The following is a 23,472-nucleotide window of genomic DNA, read 5'->3' on the forward strand; positions in this document are numbered from 1 at the left end:
GAGGACACACACATACAATACATACACATACAGAAACACACACACATACATACACATATGCATACTGTACAAAAACACACACACACACACACACATATGTATATGTATATACACACATATATCTTGGTAAACCACTGAGTCCAACAATGATGTCTGTGTGCTTCACATCCTCATTTGGTGTGGACTCACACATCTTCTCACTACTTTGAGGGGATTCCAGCATGCACAATGTTAGCCTACACACGTCTTTAAAGTGTTTGGGGTGCCTTTCTCACTTTCGTTTGCTGAGGCAGAATTCATCACAGAAGGAGCTGCTTCGGATATCATGGACTGTCCAACAAAGTTGGGTTTTAGTTTTGAGGGTGTTGGATTTGATACTTGTGGCCTCAGTTCTGTCTACCGTCTCTCAATGTGTTCTTGTCCTGCCACTGAATGCAAAGGACTGTGCACAGGCTGCCCAAGGCTGCACCTTGGAATCCTCATGAATCTCCTGTTCAAAGTCCAGGTCTAACAACCATACACTTTGTTTGGTTGACTGCTGGATGTTGTGCTAGTTCAGTACTTGGGACTGCCGTCTGCTTTACAGATCCTGGTGTTGATCTGCTTGTTGAGGGAACCATCACTGGAGATCATACTGCCAAGGTAATGGATCTCCTCTACAGTCTTCAGTTCTGTTCCCTCAGTGGCATTGGGGGCAGGAGGGGGTGGGAAGGGTGGGGGGGGCAACAGGCTGCATATAGTGGGGCAGATTGGAGCGAGCAGAACCTTTGTTTTGCCAAGACTAATGGTGAGACCAAAGAGGAATATGTCAACTGTCCCAAGATGGATTACATTTTTAACCTTTTGATCTTTTCCCTATTTCGTGTGCCTGTGTGTGGATGGATTTGAACAATGTATAAACTTCGAAAACCTGTTGTTTTTGTGTGCTTGAGTTGCATATTGTCATTTCCTGGGTTTTCATTGGCTGTTTTTTTTTTCTTCTCCCCATTAAGCTGTACTCAGGGCAGCAGCAGCTGAAATTTTAAAACTGGTTTTTGGAAGGCAGACGCGCAGCAGAACTCTCAAAAGTAACATCCATGTGGATGTTCTGTGTGTGGCAATATATGTTGCCCAGTTTTGCAAACACCTTTGTGTGTTGGTCAGGTTTCCTGACTAACCAAGTCCACCAGGGGAACAAGTTGTTCCATGCCTGTTCTTGGTATTCCCTTTCCCGCCTGAGTCCGCTGGGACGGCAAACGGGCCAGCGTCTCTTCGCCAGACTGCAACGGCATCCTAATTTGGGCATGGACACTACGACCCAGCAATTCCCTTTCATCCCTTTTCCCTTGCTTCCCTTTTCCCAGCCCAGTTGCGTCCCTTGACCCTTCCCGAACATCACCCTTTCATCCATCTTCTCATCGTCGTCCCTCGTCGCAGTCATCGTTGTTTATCATCTTATGTAGAACTTCATCACTCCAGCTTTTCCGCCAGCCCCTTCAACAGTTCCGCTCACCGTTTGCGGTCAGGGGTGGGTGGGAGAGGTCAAGACTTGTGGTTGTCCTCTCCCCTTCTTTCCCTCATGTTCCAGCTTCGAAGGGAGGGTAGAAAGGACATCCATCACTGACTTTCATCATGTCATCACTCGGGATCCAAGTTGTGTGTGTGTGAACATGTGTACATGTGTGTGTGTGTGGTGTGTGTGTGCGCGTGCATGTGTGTGCTTTGATTGCATGAGTGTTGTATGCCATAGTTTGTAACAGTATATTTTTGTTTGGGGGTTTTCTTTATTGTCATTTGTTTGTATTTGCAACTGTTCGTTGGGAATAAAACTTTATTTAACTTTCCAAGTTCCTGATTCCTTCTGTGTGAGAAGATAGGTCCTGACTCAGGAGGGTCGGGGCGGGACATCAACTATCATCTGGAAGTCAGACTCCTTGTGTGTCATCATGGCCCAGTTGTCAGCAAAGAGATCCTCTAGGATGATCTTTACTACTGACTTTGTTCTGTTGGTCAGGTGGCAGAAGTCAAAGAGGGACTATTTGTTCCGTACTTCAAGTACACACCGTCCATGATGTCTCTTACAGCATGACTGAGTGTAACAGTCCAGTTTGTGTCCTTGTTGGTGGTATATCATGTTTTGTGAGCTGCGTGTGTGAGCCATGCATTACATATGAATAGTGTCATGGAATCATGTGACTGGTGGTGAACTGTGTGGTGACTGGCCAGCATACATGTATGTCAACAGGAATGGACAGTGTGTCTGTCCACAGAGAGACTGGACCACCACAAGCTGGGGGTCAACTTTGTACTGACAGAACCCCTCAACACAATATGCATCTTTGATGTCTGATGGTTTCCATGTTTTGTCATTGGAGTAGTCATTGAGTACATTGACAATCTGCTCTATATAAGGATAGATCATACCACACCATGGTTCACGAATGCTGAAAAAACTTAAGGTTGCAGCATTTGATGTCCATTTCAATGTCTCCTGTTTGTGTTCCAAATTCTCAAGATGCTTCAGAATGGTTTACCTTTCATCTTGAAGATCTTGTAACAGTATGTCATCTCTGTCTTGTTGCAATTCTTCTTTAAAAGTATTAATCTCCTCTGTAAAAAGGCATGATGTCTGCAGCAGTGACTTGAACTTGTCACCCACTATCTTGCAAATGTATGCATTCACTTTCATTGCTTGCCAGACCGGAGAAAATCACCAGTCAATGAACTGCAAAATGTTGGTTTTCCTCGAAAGCAGGGTTTGATTTGATACCCTTGTTCATCAGTAACAGAACAACACACAGCCAGTGAGTTAAGGACCAGATCAGATGAAAACAGGACAGGTGGGCTGATCTCTGTGATAAAACAGTGCTCCTGCAATACATTTTCAGCATCTCATACAAAGTTCAGAGCTCCTGTCAAACATGTCCAATCTCCACAATAACTTATTATCAAAAACTAAGTCCATCCAGAAAGAGAGGGAGCGAGAGAGAGAGAATTTCTATACATCCATGCACATATCTGTATCTATATCAACGTACCCATGACACAACAAACTGTCTTGCAAATGTGTTCTTTGTGTAGATTCTTTCCCTCAGCAGAGGAACAAATGCCACCAGATCGAAGGATGAACTCTCAGTGACAATGTCCTGAAAAAATAATGTACATACTTATTTTAACATCCCAAAAGAAATGTGACTATGTTTACAATGTCAAACAATTGAGGATGAATATCATTTCTTTGATGACTGCAAATTTTACAAAGAAATTTGTAGAATTCATACACTAAATTCAAAAATACCTTCCAAATATCATTAACCCCTGTCAGCTGGTACTACAAGGCAAATGTGTGGGTAAGTTTGGAAGATTTGTCAATAACTGCTTCCAAAAACGCCATAGCAGGGAGAAGTAATTCAATCTCTTGTTCTATATCATATTTTATTGTTTTACTTTTTGTGTGTGGTATATGTAACTTTACATGGATGCCTTATAAACCTTATTATGGTTTAACTGACATTAAAATTCTGGTTCTACTTAAAATCCTTATGTACTGATGTTGATAACAACAAAACAACAAAAGGCGTAGCCTTCATGGCTCACATAAGATTCCAGCTGTATAACAAGAAAACCAAAACTGCCAGAGGTGTTGCATTGACAAACCTACCTGACAAATTCCAAACATTATGCTAATAGTCTGTGTGGGATGACAAACAAGATAAGCAGGATAATAGGAACCAATAATATAAAAGAGGTGGGCTTGTTAACATGATCAAACCTAGCAAGACTTCACAGTAGCATTTTCATCATTAGAGTACAGCAAACCAGTCTGACAACTGCAGCACCAGCACTCAATTATCATAGTGACACTGGCATACCAAAAGAACAAAAAAACTGATGGGTGTCACAGCTTTTCCCATTTGTCATGTCTGGAAGTTTCAATGTGCCATGAAGAATTATTTATTCTGCCATGTGACACTTTCAAGTTCAGATGACATACACTGCACACAGCATGATTTTAACTCACAAAGGTCAAATACACAGGTACCCTTTGTAAGTTTTGTGGTACCACTGTTCAGATGCTTGTTTCTTTGAGGAAGGTGACAGAATAGTTAAGACGCTCATCTGCCAATACAGGAGTCGATAAGAGTCTGGGTTCAAATCCCGCTCTCGCCCTTTCTCCTAAGTTTGACTAGAAAATCAAACTGAGTGTCAAGTCATTTGGATGAGACGATAAACCAAGGTTCCTGTGCAGCACACACTTGACGTACTGAAAAAGAACCCATGGCATCATGAAGTGTTGTCCTCTGGCTAAATTCTGTAGAAGAAATCCACTCCAATAGGTAAACAAATACATAATTAAATGCATGCACTCTAGGCCTGACGAAACACATTGGGTTATGCTGCTGATCAGGCATCTGCCTAGCAGATGTGGTGTAAAACAGGTAAATTTGGGGTCAAACACAATGCATGCATGTACATATCATATGCAGGTCAGTATTTTGCTTGCAGAGTATGCACATCATGCAGGTACTCACTGAGTAGTGCCTCACATGTATCTCAGTGCCACACTGCTAGTCATATCCATGAAAAACTGTCACAATTGTCACTGCTATTGTCATGAATGATTTGAACTTTGTCTCAAAGAAAATATATGCCTTTCACTACACAAGCAGTCACTGAGCCAGAATCAGATCATCATTTACACATTTCTTGAACAAACACTATATTAAAACAAAACTTTCTCTAAATACACATGTCTGTTTCACAATCATCATGTGATGTGTCACACAAAGGTGACATAAACGTGATATACCTTGAAGCAGTCATGGTAGTTACTGCACAAATATACACCACAATTTTTACACTTGAAATTTTTGAACTTTTCATCACCCACTATCTGTGCTTCCACAGCAGCAGCTAATTGCACTCTTTCCTCATCATTCAGCTGTAAGAGATCAATATCATCATCTGATAAAGTGTTGTAAAACTCATCATCAGAAAACTGGTCATAATCCAAATTTTCTACACATTTCATTTTTTGTGAATGTGTGCCTACACAGCACATCAGCAAGAAGGTGCCACATTCCCATGGCCCAGGGAGGGGGAGGGGGGTGTCTGGCATCCATTCCACTCATAAACACTGCCCCGCCAGTGACCCGGTCAAGGATAGATGATGCAACTCGACTCACGTGAAGTTCAAAACGCTTACCATAAGAACCAATTTTCCGTGCCATAGGTAGGAAAGGGAGAATTCTCTGCTGCACGGTTTTTCAGCCTCCAGGAATGAAGGGTAAGATTCATGTAAACTGGAAAACTGTGCTGCAGGAAAATGAGAGAGTTCTGCTTAAAACACATCTGCCTCCACTCTCAGACCCAACGCCACTCTATTGCCAAATAAATTCCAGCAAGAGTCACTAAAACAGCCCTGAAACTCCACAGGAGGGAATCACAACAGGTGTACGAGGTGTTCCTCCCACAACTGTGCAGAAAGGCATCAAAGAAAATACAGGTCATGGAAACCTCAATGAGACAACCAATACCACTAAGCCAAGGTTCTGAAGGAGAGATTGGCTGTGGTGGGAAAGGGAATGCATTGTGGGATTAGCATGCAGTTCTGTGCTAAGGGTTAATCTCCCTGTTTGCTTGGTAGTCTGTGTGTAAAAAGAACAGACATCACGTTTCAAGGAATCACGCAGAAACTTTCCCAGAGGGAAAGCTCCTGACATCAAAGACTCCTTAATATGGGGGGAATAAAGGTGGTACCAATCATTATGCTGACAGGCTTATTAGCCACTCCTGGACCAGCTCCAAGATCCCAAGGTGCCCAGTGTTCTGGGAGTCAGTCTTACTGCCTTTGGAGAGCCAGTGGAGATAGCACAGATGGAGGAGCTATTGCCACACACATTACCCAGTTATGAAGGGTAATTTCCAACTCCATGAGACTGGAGTTTGATTCAACCATTGCCAAACAAGCAAAGGATCTGTCCCCTGGGAGGAAAGTAGAGGAGGCACTCACCATGATTTCCTCAGAGTCTGAGGGAGTCTGCTGATCAAAATCCTCCTCGGGCTCTGATATCCTGGGCTTGTGGGCTGACTCATTGCTTGAAAGTTTTGATAGAGCTAAAACCTGCTGGGGTATGTCAAATCAATGGTGAAAGGAAAAACTATTCAGCAATGAAGGCAGAGTATTGCACTGATTGGTTGAGACAGGCCTGACGGAGGCGCCTTAGTGCTGTGTTAGCCATGAAAGTTGGCCAACAAAGAAAATAGGCCTACACTAGTTTGACATGGTACAATACATGACACAAAATGATTCATCAAACGAAAAAAACAAAACAATAATTGATTTTTGCCACTTCAGCAAGCAGATCAACTAAAATACTACAATCAAAATGTATAGCTGGCAGGTCTGCATGATATTCACTGTCAAACAGCTTCAGGAAAATTGCTGGGAACAGTGCCAAAAACTGTTTCTTCTCTTAGTAGATCTGACATTGTCGGCAGAAATGGCCTGTGGACAACACTGGGATAAGGTTTGATGCCCAAACGAACTTGTCAGCATCATCAGACAATTCCATGATGAATGCCAACTGTGCTCCAAAATGGCTGCATATCACATCCATTCCCTGTCATCTATGGAGTGGAGCTGGGCTTTATGCTAGCTTTTACGCTTTTCTGCCTTGTGTTTACAGTGACTGTACTGACCATTCATTACAAAATACTGAGTTTCTTGATCTTATGAACTGGATAAACAAAAAAGAAGGCTTCTCCGTTCTCACCTTGATCAGTCTATCAAGGAGCTCTGCCCCGTTCTTCACATTCTGGTCTGGGTGAGCTGCTAGCTGCAAACAATACAAGTACTGTTTCACAAACATCCTATAAACATTCGGGTGAGGACAAGTTTTCTTTTTAGTCATTCATAAAATGATGAAAAGAACTGTTTTATCTGCAGAGAGTCTTTGCACTGATGTATTGTCACAATCAGGGCAAGATTACATCAGTGAAATATCAATGAAAATGGAACAATTCCACCTGAAGCAGCGAATTTGATTGGCATATCATTATATGATTATTTTACAATCATAATATAATGATCAACGTTTCAAACTATCTTCTTCATGACTCTTTTCAAATCTTCTTATCTGCTCATCAAAAAAAATAATAATAAAAAAAAAATAAATAAATAAATAAATACATTATTTCATTGTTGATCAATAGAAATGTGCTGATTTGTGCCAGACAGCCTTACCACTTCAGACCCACATTTTACTGGAGTAGATTGTTATCTGTCAAACTTTCAACCTATTCCAGTCCAAATAAAAGTATAAAATGATTGAAATCTATCAGACACTACTCTCTCTCTCTCTCGCTCTGTATGTGTGTGTGTGTGTGTGTGTTGTCCATCTGTGTAGGTGGGCAGTATGATATGTTCATGTGTGTGTGGGTGTGTGTGTGTGTCTGTGTGTGTCTGTGTCTGTGTGTAACTAAGTGTCGAAGTCATATAAACGAAGATTTCCATTGGTCACACACCAAGACAAAGAGAATAATCACAGCAGCCCGGACCACAGATGTGAAATCCAGTCTATTTCAACTGATCAACTATCAAGCCAGTAAAATGAGGTTCTTTTTAAAGTTCAAATCTAACTCCTACACAATATACTTTTAAAAGGTGTATTTGTCAGTTTTTGACTCACTTGTGTAAACAAAGTGCCTGTCTGTCTGTGTGTCCATGGTAAACTTCAACAAATTCATTTTCTCTGGAAATACTTTGTCTGCCAATATCAAATTTGGATTAAACATAGTGAGGAAAAAAAAACGTCACAGTCAAACCAATAATAGATTTAAGTCTTCCAGATTAACATGCATTTCCAAATTGTGAAATGGTTCATTTCATTAAGACTCCTGATCCAGAAAATCATAATTAGGCTATTCCGAGTTGCGGAAACATATCTTTGGGGTTAGCATGACATTGTTTTTCCTTATCACAATTAAAAGAAAATAAATACAAATTCTGGATGGAACACATACAATGACACTAGCTACACCATCAACATGTTTACTGCATATGAATATTTTAAAGAGGATACTGAATTAATTATAATGAACACAAAAGAAAATTTCAATTGATGGCACTAGCCTCTTAGTTTCGGTAAGCCTGGTGTACACTGGTTTGTGCAGACCTGGAGAAAACAACTACATGCTGAGGTGTGCCTGGGGTGATGGCAACATCTCCTTTACCACGGACTTACAAGAATTTCTTAAACATTGAAATATATAAATTAACATGATTTAAACGGTGTTATCACTTCAAATACTGCAATCAATTGATCACTTTTAAAAAAAAACATGCGTTCAAAGATCAATTTTTGGTTCTCCATATGCAGATGCGTATTAGCACTCTGAGTTAAGTCTACTTGCTGCCAAACCTGAACTTGCATGGTTCAATTCCACTGATGTGCCTTTTTTTTCTTTCTTTCTTTTTTTTTTTTTTTAACCCTAAGCTTAATAACATTTGATATTGAACACATTCAACGATTACTTTGAAGCAAGGGCTACGCCTGACAGGCAGCATAGTCCTGGCTCTCATTTCTTTCGTCAGTTGTGTTGGAATGTGATTGTGCGTTGACATAAAAGTTGTGTCTGTGCTTTATGATGGAGTGGACTATACAGTGGTGCTTGTTTTGTGCGATTCTGCCACCGGAACTTCAAGTTATTTGGACACGTTCTCTGTGTAACCTGGCAAGTATTCTTGCTTGTCAGAGCACGCCATTTCTTCACCATCCCCTTTCGCATGCACAGCCCGCTCCGCGTGTTCCTGAAGCTGACCTCTACCACAGGCCCTTGCTTGATGTTCATTCTCCCCGTGTGTCTTACACATGGGACCAGCTCCTGTCCGTGCCTCCTGCAGCACTTGACCCTTCTGTCATCGACGCCATCAGAGGTGTGGGTATAGGTTGTCACCTCCCCCGTGTTCACACTCATCGTGCAGGACGTCGCAAGCAGAGGAAGATAGCTGTTGTGTGTGGTACTGGACGTGTAATTTCCACTGACCATACTGTTAAATGCATCAACTTTAATAACCATATTTGTGTACCTCTGTCTTGCTTTCCCTCCCACCGCTCAACTCACATTTCTCTAGGTCTGTTCAACGCCCAGTCAGTTGGTCCTCGCCTCAAACGCTCAGCGATCAACGAACATCTGCTTTCAATCAGCCTCGACATCCTGTGCATCACAGAAACTTGGCTTCACAGTACTGGGGATGAAGCTGTGTCGAGATCTCGCTCACCCTGGCTACACTACCACCTCCTTCCCTCGTGTTACAACAACTTGCCGGGGAGGAATCGCCTTCGTTGTGTCAGACAGGCTGTTCCCACACACAATGTACACAACTGCCTTCCCCTTCAACCATGCCTCCTTTGAACTGGCCCAGCTTTCACTGTCGCTGCCACATACCCACCTCAATGTGTTCTGCCTCTACCGTCCGCCACCAAACAAGAAAAATAAACTTTCTGATACGATGTTCATAGAACAGTTTCCGGACTTCTTGGAATACACTAACAGTTAACCAGGCTGCCTACTTATTGTCAGTGACTTTAATTTTCATTTTGATTCACCCACACAGTTTTATACCTCTAAATTACTGGAAATTGCCAGTTTCTTTGATCTTAACCAGTCTGTAACTGAGCCTACACACAATCGTGGTCACATCGCCGATTGGGTGTTGCACAGAAATGAGGACTGCTTCCTGAAGTCTACCACCGTCGATCACACCCTGTCCTCCGACCATCACAGTGACACGTGTCATCTGAATCTCACCAAACCTCCCACGCCCCGTGTGTATAGGGAGGTGCGCACACTGACCTCAATTGACTTAGACTTATTTAAAGCTGACCTGCTAATATCCCTTTTGAGCCGACTGCTGACCAGCTATCCACTGTCCTACGCGCTGCACTCGACAGGCACGCCCCGTCGACTCGGCGTCCGATCTCCAATCGTCCCCCGTCGCCTTGGTACAACACCGTGGGACCAGAGCTGTTGGAGGCCAAGCGGGAGAGAAGGAGAGCTGAGAGGCACTGGCACGCCACTTGTTTGACCGTCAGTAGGGACATTTTTCAGACAGCCAGGAATAGAGTAACAAACATTGTTGACAGGGCAAAGTCAAAGTTCTACTCTTCTAAAATCCTTGCATGCACCACAGCCAAACAGCTTTTCAATGCTACAAACAATCTACTAGGTAAAATGAAAAACACTCCTCTCCCTACAACATTTTCGGTGCAGGAACTCCCTCAAAAGTTTTCTGACTTCTTCACCAGCAAAATATCATGCATTCGTGAGAAGCTTGACTCTGTTGTGTCTCCTTCTTCACCCGTTCAAGAACGCGTATACAGTGGTCCTGTTTTACATTGTTTCCAACTGGTTACTGAAGATTTTGTGAAGAAAGTGTGTCTGAGCGCTTGTCCGAAATCCTGTGAGCTTGACCCTGTCCCGTCTTCTTTGTTGGCTGAATGTATTGATGTTCTACTGCCACATATTACTCATGTCATCAATTCTTCCTTACTGTCTGGTTGTTTCCCTGAAAGCTTCAAATCTGCTGTTGTACGTCCACTCATCAAGAAACCATCTTTGGATCATAATTGTTTGAAAAATTATCGACCTGTCTCTAATCTGTCATTTTTATCAAAACTGCTAGAAAAGATCATATTGTCTCAGCTCTTAGCTCATCTGGAACAAAATGGTTTACTTAATTCCCACCAGTCAGCTTATAGACGTGGTCATAGTTGCGAAACAGCCCTTCTTAAAATAGTAAATGATTTGCTTTCGGGATTTGATGAGGATAAGATATCTGTTCTCGCTCTCTTAGATTTGTCAGCAGCTTTTGACACTATCAACCACTCTATCCTCTTGAACAGACTTAAAACTTCCTTTGGTATTCGTGACACTGCACTAGCATGGATCACGTCTTACCTGTCAGATCGTACACAGAAAGTGTGTGTAAATGGTAGATACTCTTGAGTATCTGCCTTGAAATATGGTGTCCCACAGGGGTCCGTCCTAGGTCCTGTTCTTTTCGTGCTGTATGCGGCTCCTGTGTCGGATGTCCTCAGTCATCATGCGATGTCGCATGGGAGCTTTGCTGATGACACACAACTTTATCAGTCGGCTTCCATAGCTGAATTTGATGCACTGGTGACTCAAACACAGGAGTGCATTGTTGGCCTAAAGGACTGGATGACTCTCAACAAGCTGCAATTAAATGATGATAAGACTGAATTGATGATAACCTGTCCAAAGAAGTTTCGTCAACATCCTTCCTTTCCGGACTCTGTTCTGATCAATAGCACACCTGTTTCACTTTCTCCCTCTGTTCGCAGTCTTGGTGTAATCCTAGACCAGTCTCTTTCCTTCCAACAGCACATTTCGAATATCTGTAAAGTTGCCTATTTGGAACTGCGTAGAATCAGCTCTATCCGCCACTATCCCTCAACCGATGCAACCAAGACACTTGTATGCTCTCTGGTTCTCTCATGATTAGACTACTGCAACTCTCTTTTGGCCGGCCTTCCCAAATATCTGTTAGACAGACTCCAACGAATTCAGAATAACGCTGCCAGACTCATTTGCAGAGCTTCTAAATTTGACCATGTTTCTCCTCTCCTTGAGTCTCTCCACTGGTTGCCTGTTTCTGATCGAATAGACTATAAGCTATCCACTCTGACCTTTTCTGCAGTCAACGGATCTGGCCCCAAGAATCTTTCTGAACTCATCTATATCTATACCCCGTATCACCAGCTCCGTTCTTCCTCTGATACTCGACTTCTTAGGATACCTCACATCAGAAGTAAGACCTATGGACACAGATCGTTTTCTTTACAATCGCCAAAGACGTGGAACAAGCTCCTGATAACCTCCGTCATTCTGATTCCCTCGCATCTTTTAAATCTCGTCTCAAAACTCACCTTTTCCCTCAACAATAAGTTCAATTGTGGCAGGTCCACTTCCTTTGCGTTAGCTGTGCTTGACTATGTGTGTATACATATGTATGTGTACATAACTACATGCATGTATATGAATGTGTATTGTGTGTGCGTGTGTTTATGTAAGTTTGTGCCTGAAATGAAATTATGGTGCTTAGAGCCTCGCCGACCACTAAGGCCATCTCAAGGCTATCGCCGCGTCAATTACTGCTACAAGGCTAAAAAAAAACAACCAATTAAAACGAGTCACCACTTCAAACTTTCCACTCCAAAGTTAAAAAAAAACTTCCATAGTTTAAAACCTTCAAATCTGGTTAAAAAGGTTCACTTCTTTTAAGAAGTCCATCAGCGCCCACGGAGGGACATCACGAAACAAAGTCTTCAAAGAAACCGCCGTGTAATGTCTGCGTCTAACGTCATGCAGATCCCAACAGTCAAGGAGCACGTGTTTCACGGTGAGAGGCTCGTCACAGGGAACGCATCGAGGGGCCTCCTCCCCCTTCAACAAGTAAGAATGAGTAAAAAAAGTGTGCCCCGTACACAGTCTGCACAGCACAGATTCCTCCTTTCTGTTCTTCACCCCCGAAGGGAGGGTCTCCCCCAGGTCCGGACGGATCTGGAAGAGCTTGTTGTCCATCTGGGTGTTCCACTTCTCTTGCCAAAGATCCTTAACGTAAGTATTGACCTTCCGCTTCATGTCTGTATAGGGTACCAAGGATCTGGACAATTCTTTCTTTACAGCGTTCCTGGCCAGCAGGTCCGCCCTTTCGTTACCACGAATGCCAACATGTCCGGGAACCCAGGCCAACACAACCTCGTATCCTTTCTTCGTTGCGAGAGTAAAAGTTTCATAAAATTCCAGCAGTTTGGGATGAGTGATATTCCTGCAGGCGATCGCCTCCAGGGCTGATAAGGAGTCGGAAAAGATCATGAATCTCTTCTGTTTGGAAGAGAGAACCATTTTAACCCCATGACCAGTGCGGTCAGTTCCGCGGTGTATACCGAGCTGTCAGACAGGATGTGTTCCGTTGAGGGCCGGTCAGGAAAGGCGGGACAGAACGCAGATGCGGCGACTCCGTCCTCTGACTTGGAACCGTCAGTGAAGATGCCTTGAAAGGTGGGGAATTTGTGGCACAGTTCCGAAAAGTAGGTTCTGTAGGCCAGAGAACTGGTGGTGTCCTTACGGTACGAGGCCAGATCGAATCGGACCTCAGGTGTTGTAAAGGTCCACGGGGGGCTGTCAGGGAACTTAGAGAAATCTGAGATGCCACCGACATCCAGATCGGCATTTTCCAAGTGCGGCTGAATGCGGAGTCCGAGAGGAGGTATGCAGTTTGGGTTGTCTGTAAATTTCTTATCGAAAGGGTTGTTGAATACAGCATCGTAAGCAGGGTTTGTAGGTTCCGAAAACAATTTCAAATAATAGTTCAGGGTCAGCTTCAGTCTGCGGTTGGAAAGAGGTGGTTCCCCCGCCTCTGCGTACAGGCTGTGCACAGGGGTGGTGCGGAAAGCACCTAAGCTGAGACGGAGCCCTTGGTGGTGTACAGGGTCCAACAGTTTCAGGTAGGACGGTCTGGCCGAGCCGTATACAACACTTCCATAATCCAGTTTGGACCGGACCAGGGCTCTGTAGAGGTGCAAGAGAGTCCTCTTATCAGCACCCCAGTTCGTGTGTGCCACAACTCGGATGATGTTCAGGGCTTTTAGGCAAGATATTTTCAGCTGTTTAATGTGGCTGGGAAAATTCAGCTTCTGATCGAAGACGACCCCTAGAAATCTGGCTTCCTTGACCGCCGGGATGGTGGATGTTCCCAGACGGATTTCAGGGTCCTGATAGAATTGGCGAAAATTATGAAAGTGGATGCATTCAGTTTTGGAGGACGAAAATGTGAAGCCATTCTCCTCTGCCCAACACTGGATTTTGTTGACGCAGAGCTGAAGCCGTCGCTGGATGCTGGCGTACGTGCTGCCGGTTGCATATAAGGCAAAATCATCCACGAACAGCGAGCTGTCCGATCCTTTCTGAACGGATTGAACGATGTCATTAATTTTGATGCTGAACAGAGCCGGCGACAGGATGCTCCCCTGCGGGACACCCAGCTCCTGCTCGTGAATGTCGGACAGGGTGGTGCCGACTCTCACCTGGAATTGTCTGTCTTGTAAAAAATTGTGGATAAACTGAGGCAGGTGTCCTCGGAAGCCGAGCTTGTGCAAGTCGGAAAGAATACCAAATTTCCACGTGGTATCGTAAGCTTTCTCCAGGTCAAAAAATATGGCCACCACATGTTGTTTCTTGACGAAAGCATTTCTTATCGTGGTTTCCAGACGAACCAGATGGTCAACGGTAGAGCGATGCTTGCGGAAACCGCATTGTTCCTTCGCCAGAAGGCCGTCGGTCTCTAGTTTCCACATCAGTCTACCGTTGACCATCTTCTCCATCAGTTTGCAGACGCAGCTGGTCAGTGCAATTGGGCGGTAGTTGGAGGGGTTCGAGGGGTCTTTTCCCGGTTTCGGCAGTGGGATTATGAGGGCTTTCCGCCAGGAGGGTGGAAAGAAACCTGTGACCCAGATGTGGTTATAAACTTTAAGCAGGGTGTCCAGACAGGTTTGGGGAAGGTGCTTTAGGAGTTTATAATGGACTTCGTCCATTCCTGGACAGGAATCCGTACAGGTCTGAAGGGCAGATTTAAGTTCGTTCATTGTGAAAGGAAGGTTGTAATTCTCTGTGTTGTCGGAAAAGAAGTTACATGGTGTTTTTTCTGACAGGTTTTTGGTTTTAAGAAAGCGAGCAGATTTGTTAGCAGATCTCGAGTTCTGTTCTATTGTGGAGGCAAGCAAATTGGCAACTGCTTTCTTCTCTGTGACCAGAGCGTCTGAAAGTTTAAGATGGTGGAAGGTCGGGCATGCGTTTTTGCCCTTAATTCTTTTTAAAACCCTCCACACTTTCTTCTTGGGTGTGTTGGAGGTTAAGGAAGAGCAGAAATCTCTCCAAGACTTCCTCTGGCTCTTTTTAAAAACATACCTGGCTTTCGCCCTCAGCTGTTGATGGGTTCGAACGCTATCGGACTCCGGTCTCCGAAAGACGCGTCGCTGCGCTCTCTTCCGAGACTTGCGGGCCTCCCGACATTCCGCGTTGAACCAGGGCGTTCTAGGGACCTGAGGCTTGGAGGTAGACGATGGGACTGCTGCTTTGGCGCAATCTAAAACGATCCGAGTCAGAGCGTCAGCAGGGTCCTTGCTTTTCAATACTGTTTCTTCCTGCAGCTCCGCTCTTATCTTGGTGGTAAAAAAACTCCAGTCTGCTTTGTCGTAGTACAGGCGGTCAGGCAGAGAGTCACCTTCTCCATCTGTGGGGCGGAGGACGACAGGAAAGTGGTCACTCCCGTGCAGATCGTCGTGCACTTTCCACTCGTAGTCCAGGACCAACGATGGATCGCAGACCGACAGATCTAAACACGAGAGCTTTCCAGAGGACAGATGCAGGTAAGTGGGAGACTTGTCGTTAAGACAGCACAAGTCCATGTCAGAGAGAAGGTTTTCTAAGAGAAGACCTCGGGCTGATGTCATCTCACTTCCCCAGAGCGGGGAGTGTCCGTTGAAGTCGCCCAACAGTAAAAACGGACGTGGGAGCTGGTCGACCAGGTTCATGAGGTCCTGCCTCAGAACACGGACGGAAGGGGGAAGGTAGAGAGAGCAGACAGTGATGGTTTTCTCGAGCGTGACTCTGACTGCCACCGCCTGTAAAGGGGTGCTTAAAAGAACTGTACTGTATAAAAGGGACTTTCGAATAAAAAGAGCGACACCTCCCGTCAACCCCTCTTGCTTCGGTTGAGCGGGTTTAAAAACGGAGTTAAAACCAGAGAGAGATAAAACCTTGCCATCTCTTTGCAGAGTCTCCTGCAGTGCCAGCACTGAAGGTTTCAAAGCACGACAAAGCAGCTGGAGTTCCTGGAAGTTGGCATAGAATCCCCGGATATTCCAGTGGATCACTGCCATTAAAAAGGTTTTTTAAAAAAAAATAAAGCAGCAGCCTATTCCATCGCTACCCCCTGCTCCTCCACTTGCGGTGGCTCAAGGTCCGCCAGGATGGAATATTTGTTCTTTGACATAAATTTTTCGGGTTCCGACCGGGTCGGAATATCCACCACCTCGGCCCCTCCCGATCCCGCCGTGGCCGCAGCCCTCCCCTCCTTGAGTTTTGGAGGTGCGGGGGGCTTCCGGCCACTTCCGCCAGCCCGAGGGCCAGGCAGACGAGAGGCGGGGCGAGGGGGGCCGGGGGGTGGGGTGGGGCGGGAGGCGGACAACGTGCCTCCGCCCGAGGCTTTTCTCTCCCGCCCAGCAGCCCCTGAGGACTGCCGCGCAGGATGGGAAGGGGTGGACACAGCGCCTCCACCCAAGGCCAACGGTTCCGACGAGGCGGTTAAGTCGTCCGTCTGCGTTCCTGTGGACGTCGTCTGGACTGCGACGTCCACCGTCCCGGATCTGACGACAGAGGCATACGACGTCCTAGGCGACGCGGCCTCCACCTGTTTCCTTGCCTCAAAGAAGGAAATTTTCTGTTCTGTCTTGACTTTCTGAATTTGTTTTTCTTTCTTCCAGGCGGGGCAGTCCTTCGATGAGGACGGGTGGCCACCTCCGCAGTTCGCACACAGGGCTGCACTGACGCAATCGCCCTGGTGCGCCGCCTTCGAACAGGTGCCACACGCCTCTTCCTCCTTACATCTGTCTCTCACGTGTCCGAATTTCTGACACTTAAAGCATCTCAGAGGGGACGGTACGTACAGGCTGACATTAACTAGCAGGTATCCGACCCGAATGTCCTTGGGGACATCCGGGCAGCAGAAGGTGAGGAAGAAAGTGTTGGTCGGGACTCTGTCCGACCCCTTCCTCACCGTCACCCTGTACACATCGGTCACTCCCTGAGAGGACAGTTCGCTCTTGATCTCGGCCTCAGACACACCTTTCAACTCCGGGCATCTGATGACTCCCTTTGAGCAGTTGAGACCTTTGTGAGGGGAAATCTTCACTGCCCTATCCACGAAAGTGGTCGCCTTGAGAAGGAGCTGTGTCTGTCTTTTGGATTCTGTCTGTACTAAAAACGCTCCGCTCCTCAGCCTCTTGATGGATCTGAGCGATCCTGCCAGACACTGAAAGCCCTTCTGGACAGCGAAGGGGCTGAGAGCCGACAAGGGCTTGTCGTCATCAGCGCCCTCCATCACTAGCCACGATGGCCAAAAACCAGAGGTCTCGACGACCTCCGACTCAGAGTCTGAGTCGTCCGTTCCCTGTCGTCGTCTTTTTCCGAGTTTGGGGGGGTGTATTTGTTTAGGATTCATGTTGAAAGAAAAATGTGAATTCATCCCTCCCTTACCCACCCACCATGGGGTCCAACTTAGGGGCCAGGGTCAAGGGAACACCAGCTTGACCCCTTCCAGGTTTCGGGAGGGATATACAACCAGCAGCCCAGCTCCAACGTGCTCCCCCCCGATCATGCCCAGCTCCCGGGGACAGAGAGCCGAGCACTACGGGGGTTACCTTCGTCAGCCACTAAACTGCCAGTCTTGACCCAGCCCCACGAAGGGGTAGCCGACTGACACACACGGGCCAATGTGTGCCGCCTGTCTTAGGAGAGGTCCGAGCCAAAGGGATGTGTTGAGAGCAGCGTGCTCTCTCAAGAGATGGAGTGTAGAGGTGAAGGCAGCCACAGAGATAGGAAGGGGCTGATTTGTGAATACATTTGTAGCATAGAGTGCTGATCTTGTACTTTATTTGGTGTGAGACAGGGAGCCAGTGGAGATGTTGCAAAAGAGGAGTGATGTGCTCAGATCTTTTCTTTCTGAGGACGAGTAGGGCAGCAGAGTTCTGTATGCGCTGAAGGGACTGAATGGATGAAGCAGGCAAACCAGACAATAGGGAGTTACAGTAGTCAAGGCAAGAGAGAATGAGAGAAACAACAAGTCTAGATGTTGCGTCAATGGACAGATATTTCCGGATGGAACTGATGCACCGCAGTTGACAGTAGCAGGACTGACATGTCTGATTGATAAATTTTTGCATGGACAGTGTGTTGTCAAGGACAACGCCGAGGTTCCTGACTGAACTGGAAAGAGGGATGGATGTACTGCCAAGTTTGATTGTGTCAGTTGTAATGGAACAGAGAGGAGGAGTTTGTATTATACTCCATGTTTGGTGTTACATATACTTACCATGTCAAACTGATGCAAACTAGGCCTATTGGTTTGCTCTGCTTGGCCAAATTTCGCGCGGCTAACAGTGAAAAGACGGGCCCGCCCGCTCTCAGCCAATCAAACGCCTCTAAAAGCTATAAGCGCTGAATCATTCCGTGGCCATCGAAGAAAATGCCCCATGAGAACCACGGCGGAGACGCGGGGACGGACGGGCGGGCATTCGAGTTTGACATGGTAAGTATATGTAACACCAAACATGGAGTATAATACAAACTCCTCCTTCTGGTGTCATATACTGTACCATGTCAAACTGATGCAGAATTTAAAGCAAATGGAGGAGGGCAACACCTACTGGTTCGTATGGGGAGCCCTTGTAACTGAGACGGCAGTGTTAGCCGCGACAAAGGAAATCCCCTTGGAACCGTCAGCCCTGGTCATACGGAAATTCCTGAGGTAGAAGTTGATGAAGGGATTCTCAGACCGCCAGAAGGCTGCCTCCAAGACATGCTGCGTTGGCACTGAGTGCTGGAAAGCAGCCGAAGTAGCTATGGCCCGCACTTTGTGTGCTCTGGGATGAAGACAGCTGATATCCCTGTGTGCATGAGAGTAGGCTCTACGAATGACTTGGGAAACCCAGCGGGAAATGGTGGCTGCAGCGATGTCTTTCTTGTAATTCTCATTGAGGGAGATGAGCAGACGCCTCTGAGAAGAACACCTATGGTGAGACCTATCCCAATAATATCTGAGACACCGAACAGGGCAGAGGTGCCTATCTTCATCATCTTGGGCAAGAATATCAGACAAAGGTCTGACCCTCAGAGAGAGGGAAGGAACCTCAGGGTCTTGGTTCTTAGCCAGAAAACTCTGGAAGGAAACGAATAGTGATGGAACCATCTCTGTGGAAGGCCAGATCTTGTGGCATTCCACTAAGACCATGCAGCTCACTTCTACGACTGCCTGTGGCCAGCCACAGAAGGAAAGTGGTCTTGAGGGTGAGGATGTCAAAAGGAATAGTCCCCAATGGTAGGAAGGGCTGTTTTCGAATGAAATCCAGCACCAGGAACAAGTCCCAGAGGGGCACTCTTCTGGGGTCTCAAGCTTCCTTCAGAGGGGCACCCCTAGCCACCTCTCTGAGCAGGAAATCCGCTTCAAAGGCGGGACCACCTAGCTGTTTGAATTGTGGTACAGATGGCAGACCTGTACCCTTGCACAGAACTAGCAGACAGGATGAGAACCGAGGAGCAGAGAGCCAGAAAGTTGGCCAGCTGCATGCTCGTAGGGTTCGTAGGGGTAATGCCCTGAGCTGTACACCACCGCAACCATTTCTTCCAGCGAAAGTCATACAAAGTCTCCGTTCCCTGCCTCCTTGCTCTGGTGACTATGGAGAGGAGGTCAGAGGAGGCACACCCCTGGGTCAGCGCAGCCGACACAGAGGCCGACCGAGGGGTTGAGGACTTCAATGGTGATGCTGACAGTTCCGACCGCACAGCAGCCATGCGTGCAGGTGGAGCAGTTGAGGATTGGAATGAGGAGTGCCCGAGCGAGGCTGCCTCAGCAGATGAGATTTGGTTTCAAATTCCAGGGGTGGAAACATGTGTCAGGGACTGAAACCAGGTCTGGGCTGGCCATTTCGGCGCAATGAGGATCAGCTGCGGGTGTTCCAATCTGTCTTTCCGTATCACCTTGGACAGAATTGGAAAGGGAGGAAACACGGAGGCAATCAGACTGCTCCAGTCTAGAGAGAGAGCATCCACTGCCCACGCTTCTGGGTCGGCAACCGAAGAGACGTAAGTGGGAAGTCTCTTGTTGAACAAGGTCCACCATCGGCCGAAACCACTGTTCCCACACCCACTGAAGGCTGTCCTTGTCCAGGGTGCACTCTGTGCGTATGACACTCTTGGACCTGCTGAGAGCATCTGCCAAGATGTTGGTTTTTCCTGCTAAGTGTCTCGCTGAAAGTGCAATGCCCTTGCTGTGGCACCAAACGGAGGAGAGCCTCGGTCCGCATGGAGAGGTCTGCCGAGTGCGCTCCCCCCCATTTGTTCACATAACATGCGACCATCGTCTTGTCTGTGAACAAGCGGATGGTCTTGCCAGTGGCCTCCCCCATGAAGTGCAGGAGAGCCCTGCGAACTGCCTCCATTTCCAGAACATTGATGTGGCATAGGCGCTCCTACGGGGACCAAGTCCCTGCTGCCTGGAGTAAGTCCATGTGGGCTCCCCAGCCCAGGGAGGAGGCGTCTGTGAAGAGTGCCACCTGAAAAGTAGGTGGGGCTATGGGCACCCCCTGTGTCCGAAGGGGGGTGATTAACCACTCTGATGTCACCTCGAGGAACCACTCGCCCGGACATATCTGGGTATCCCATGGCTGATTGCTCTGGGACCGGCGTAACCTCAGTGCCCTCTGAAGAGGGCGCTTGAGAACCCTGTCCAGGGGAATGAGAGGTGCCGTGGACTCCATCATGCCCAAGAGGGAAGAAAGTGTCCACGCTGTATCTTGGGAGGAGTGGCGCCAGTGGCTGAGGAAGCCTGCCGGACGGTCCCAGTGATCTGGCGCCAGAGAGACTATCATGGACCGCGTGTCGAGGCTCATCCCTAAGAAGTCGAAGGACTGACGTGGGGACAGATCGCATATCTGCTGGTCCATGAGGAAGCCCAGTTGGGAGCAAAGGTCTAGAAGTCTGGCCGTATGAGTCAGGCACAGGGCCTGCGACTGGGCCAGGATAAGCCAGTCATCCAGGTACACACAGAGACAAAATGGATTCCGAGCGGACGATGGACACCAATTCCCGCACCACCTTGGTAAACAGGAAAGGGGCAAGGGACAGACCAAATGGGAGGGCCGGGAACTGGAACCCCTTGTCCCTCCACACAAACCTCAGGTACCGATGGGATGCCGAATGGATGAGTATATGAAAATAAGCATCTTCCAGATCGATACAGGTAGGCCAATCACCTTGTTGGATGGTCTCCCGAATCTGTGCCTGTGTGTCCATCTTGATTTTGGGGAGGAATTTGTTGAGGGGGGACAAGTCCAAAACTGGTCTCCACCCTCCCGAGACCTTTGGAATCACCAACAACCAGCCGTAAAAACCGGGGCCCGGGTCCGAGAGTTGAGATATAGCCCCATGAGAAGTGGGTGCGATATCTCTTTTTCTAGGACGCTCTCCTGCTCCGTCGAGCTGGGCACCTAAGGAGGAGGAGTGGATCTTAGAGGGGGGCGGTCCTCCACCCAAGGCAGCATGTACCCCGACTCTAGCACCGACATAATCCCGTCGTTGAGTCCCAGAGCACACCAATGATGTGCATGCCGGGACAAGTTTCCTACTTGGAGGGGCTGAACGACTGGCTGTGCTGAATCGGGGCCCAGTCATTGGGGGTGCTGCCTTCTGGCCTTGGGCATGGCCGGTCGGCTTCGACGGACATAAGGTGGTTTATTCCTCTGCCGCTGATTCTGCACACGCTGCTTTGACTTAGGCGGCGTGGTATATGGAGGGGCCCTGGTGGCCGGTCTCTTCAATGGCATAGAACCCTGGAGCCCATGAGAGGTGTGGGCCAAATATGAGGCCACCTCCCTGTTTGTCTCTGCCCTGTGGCTGACAAAATGGGGCAGGAACTGGCCGAAGAGGGAGTGCTGCTGTGCTGGGATGGACCGCAGGGCAGCCCTCTCCTCCACAGGAATGTTAGAGAGGCTAAGAATGGCATCACGCCGCGCTAGCACAGTATTGAAGTGAAGGCTGGTAGCTGTGTCTGCAGCTGCCGTGAGACCAGATGCTACCCTATTGCCAAAAGCGTTTAACCTCTGGTCGGTGAAGAGGCCAGGCGGGACAGAGGAAGGAGACCCCATGTCCTGATTAACCGGACACTGTTCCCACAGCTCATTGGCCCTGTGGAGGAACGCGTCGAAGGTGTAAGCCGTGGAAACCTCGAGGAGGCAGCAGCGGGCCAATTTGTCCCACTCTGCTAACGTTTTAAAGGATAGGGTAGCTGAAGTGGGGAAGGTGGTGAGACCAACATCCTGTCCTGTGCGGAGGGCTCTGCTCCGCTGTAGGCAGGGTGGTCCTGTGTGTACCAGGACCACACCCCTCCCTTGGAGGAATCTTTAAGGAACTTTCCCGGGGAAAAGGCGCCTGGGGCAGAGAGGGACTCCCTGCCTGGAGGAGGGATGGAAGCAGCACCCCTGACAGTGCGGGCTGGCTTATTAAGCCGTTCCTGCACCATTTCTGGCACTCTGAGTCGCCTTGTGGTTCTGGAGGTAGAGTCACATGGCGTAAGGAGGGTCAAGGGTAACAAAGTAGCCTGAGGGACTGACTCGGCATACGTGACCCTATTGGAGAGGGTCAGTTCGAGCTCGGCAAAGTCCGAGTTTGGTTCAGGCTGGTCCCTAGGGAGGCGCGGGCTCAATCTGTCCACCCTGGGATGTGGGCGAAGAGTGCTCATCTGCTTGTTCGTCCTCATCCGAAGACAGGGGCTCCCACTCTTGTTCGCAGTCCATCCCCTGCTGGGTGCCATCCCAAGTGGATGTACCCACTGGGGCGTCCTGTGAGCTGTGGTCAGCCCAGCGGGATGAGCTGGGACGATCCCGAGCTGGGACCATGGCCGCCACTGTTATGTCCTTGACACCTGAAGCGGGTGGGGAGCGTGTGGACCGTAGGTCCAACCATGCTTGGGATGGTGGGTGCCACACCTTTTCAGAGAGGGCGTCCCTGGATGCAAGAGGGACCCACGAGTGCTGTGAGGGGACAAACACCCACTCATCTCACTGTAGGACCAAGGGCTGGGCAGGTGGGAACCGCAGGCTCCCCTGGGCCGAGTAGGGCCCCTCAGCAGCCGTCAGTCCTGACAAGGAGGCCGTTGTAACCGTGGAGGTCACCTGTGGGTTGACAGAGGCCTGATTTGTGGACAGAGTGGCAATATTGGTCGAGGAGCTCGACCTGACCGACAAGAAGTCGATCCCACTTGTCGGGGCTGTGTGTGTCACCCTGTGAGATGTGCTGGGTTGGGTCCGGTGGGGAGCGGACAAGGGGCTGGCCCTTGGTACTCCTGGCAACCCAGCGTGCACCATAGGTGCACCCCAGTACGGGTAGAATGGGGGTAACCACCCGTGGGCACCAGCCATACTGTGACCCGAACCCCAAGGGTCACTGGCGCGTTGACCTCCATGAAGGGAACAACCTGGCCAAGTCGGAGGGAGGTCAGGTCTGACTTGGGTGTCAGTCCCGCCCGAAGACGAGCGGGCTGACTGCCCGGAACCGCCTGACACGCGCGGGTCTCCCCCAGCAGGGGAGACCGGCCGGATAGCGGGAAGACCTGCAGAGCAGGTTGCCACGCGC

At 48.1% G+C, this 23,472-nt stretch overlaps 1 protein-coding gene across 1 annotated transcript in view; it reads right to left on the reverse strand.

Annotated features, from left to right (window-relative positions):
* Positions 1-23,472, reverse strand: part of LOC143286056 (protein VAC14 homolog) — a 193,488-nt gene that overhangs the window by 122,832 nt on the left and 47,184 nt on the right. Inside the window, exons 4-5 of the mRNA XM_076593599.1 lie at positions 6,756-6,818; positions 3,018-3,125 (exon numbers count right to left, since the gene is read on the reverse strand). Coding sequence (XP_076449714.1) covers positions 3,018-3,125; positions 6,756-6,818 — 171 coding nt within the window. The remainder of the gene's footprint in view (positions 1-3,017; positions 3,126-6,755; positions 6,819-23,472) is intronic.

This window comes from Babylonia areolata, chromosome 9 (genome assembly GCF_041734735.1).
Source record: "Babylonia areolata isolate BAREFJ2019XMU chromosome 9, ASM4173473v1, whole genome shotgun sequence".
NCBI classification, from domain to species: domain Eukaryota; kingdom Metazoa; phylum Mollusca; class Gastropoda; order Neogastropoda; family Buccinidae; genus Babylonia; species Babylonia areolata.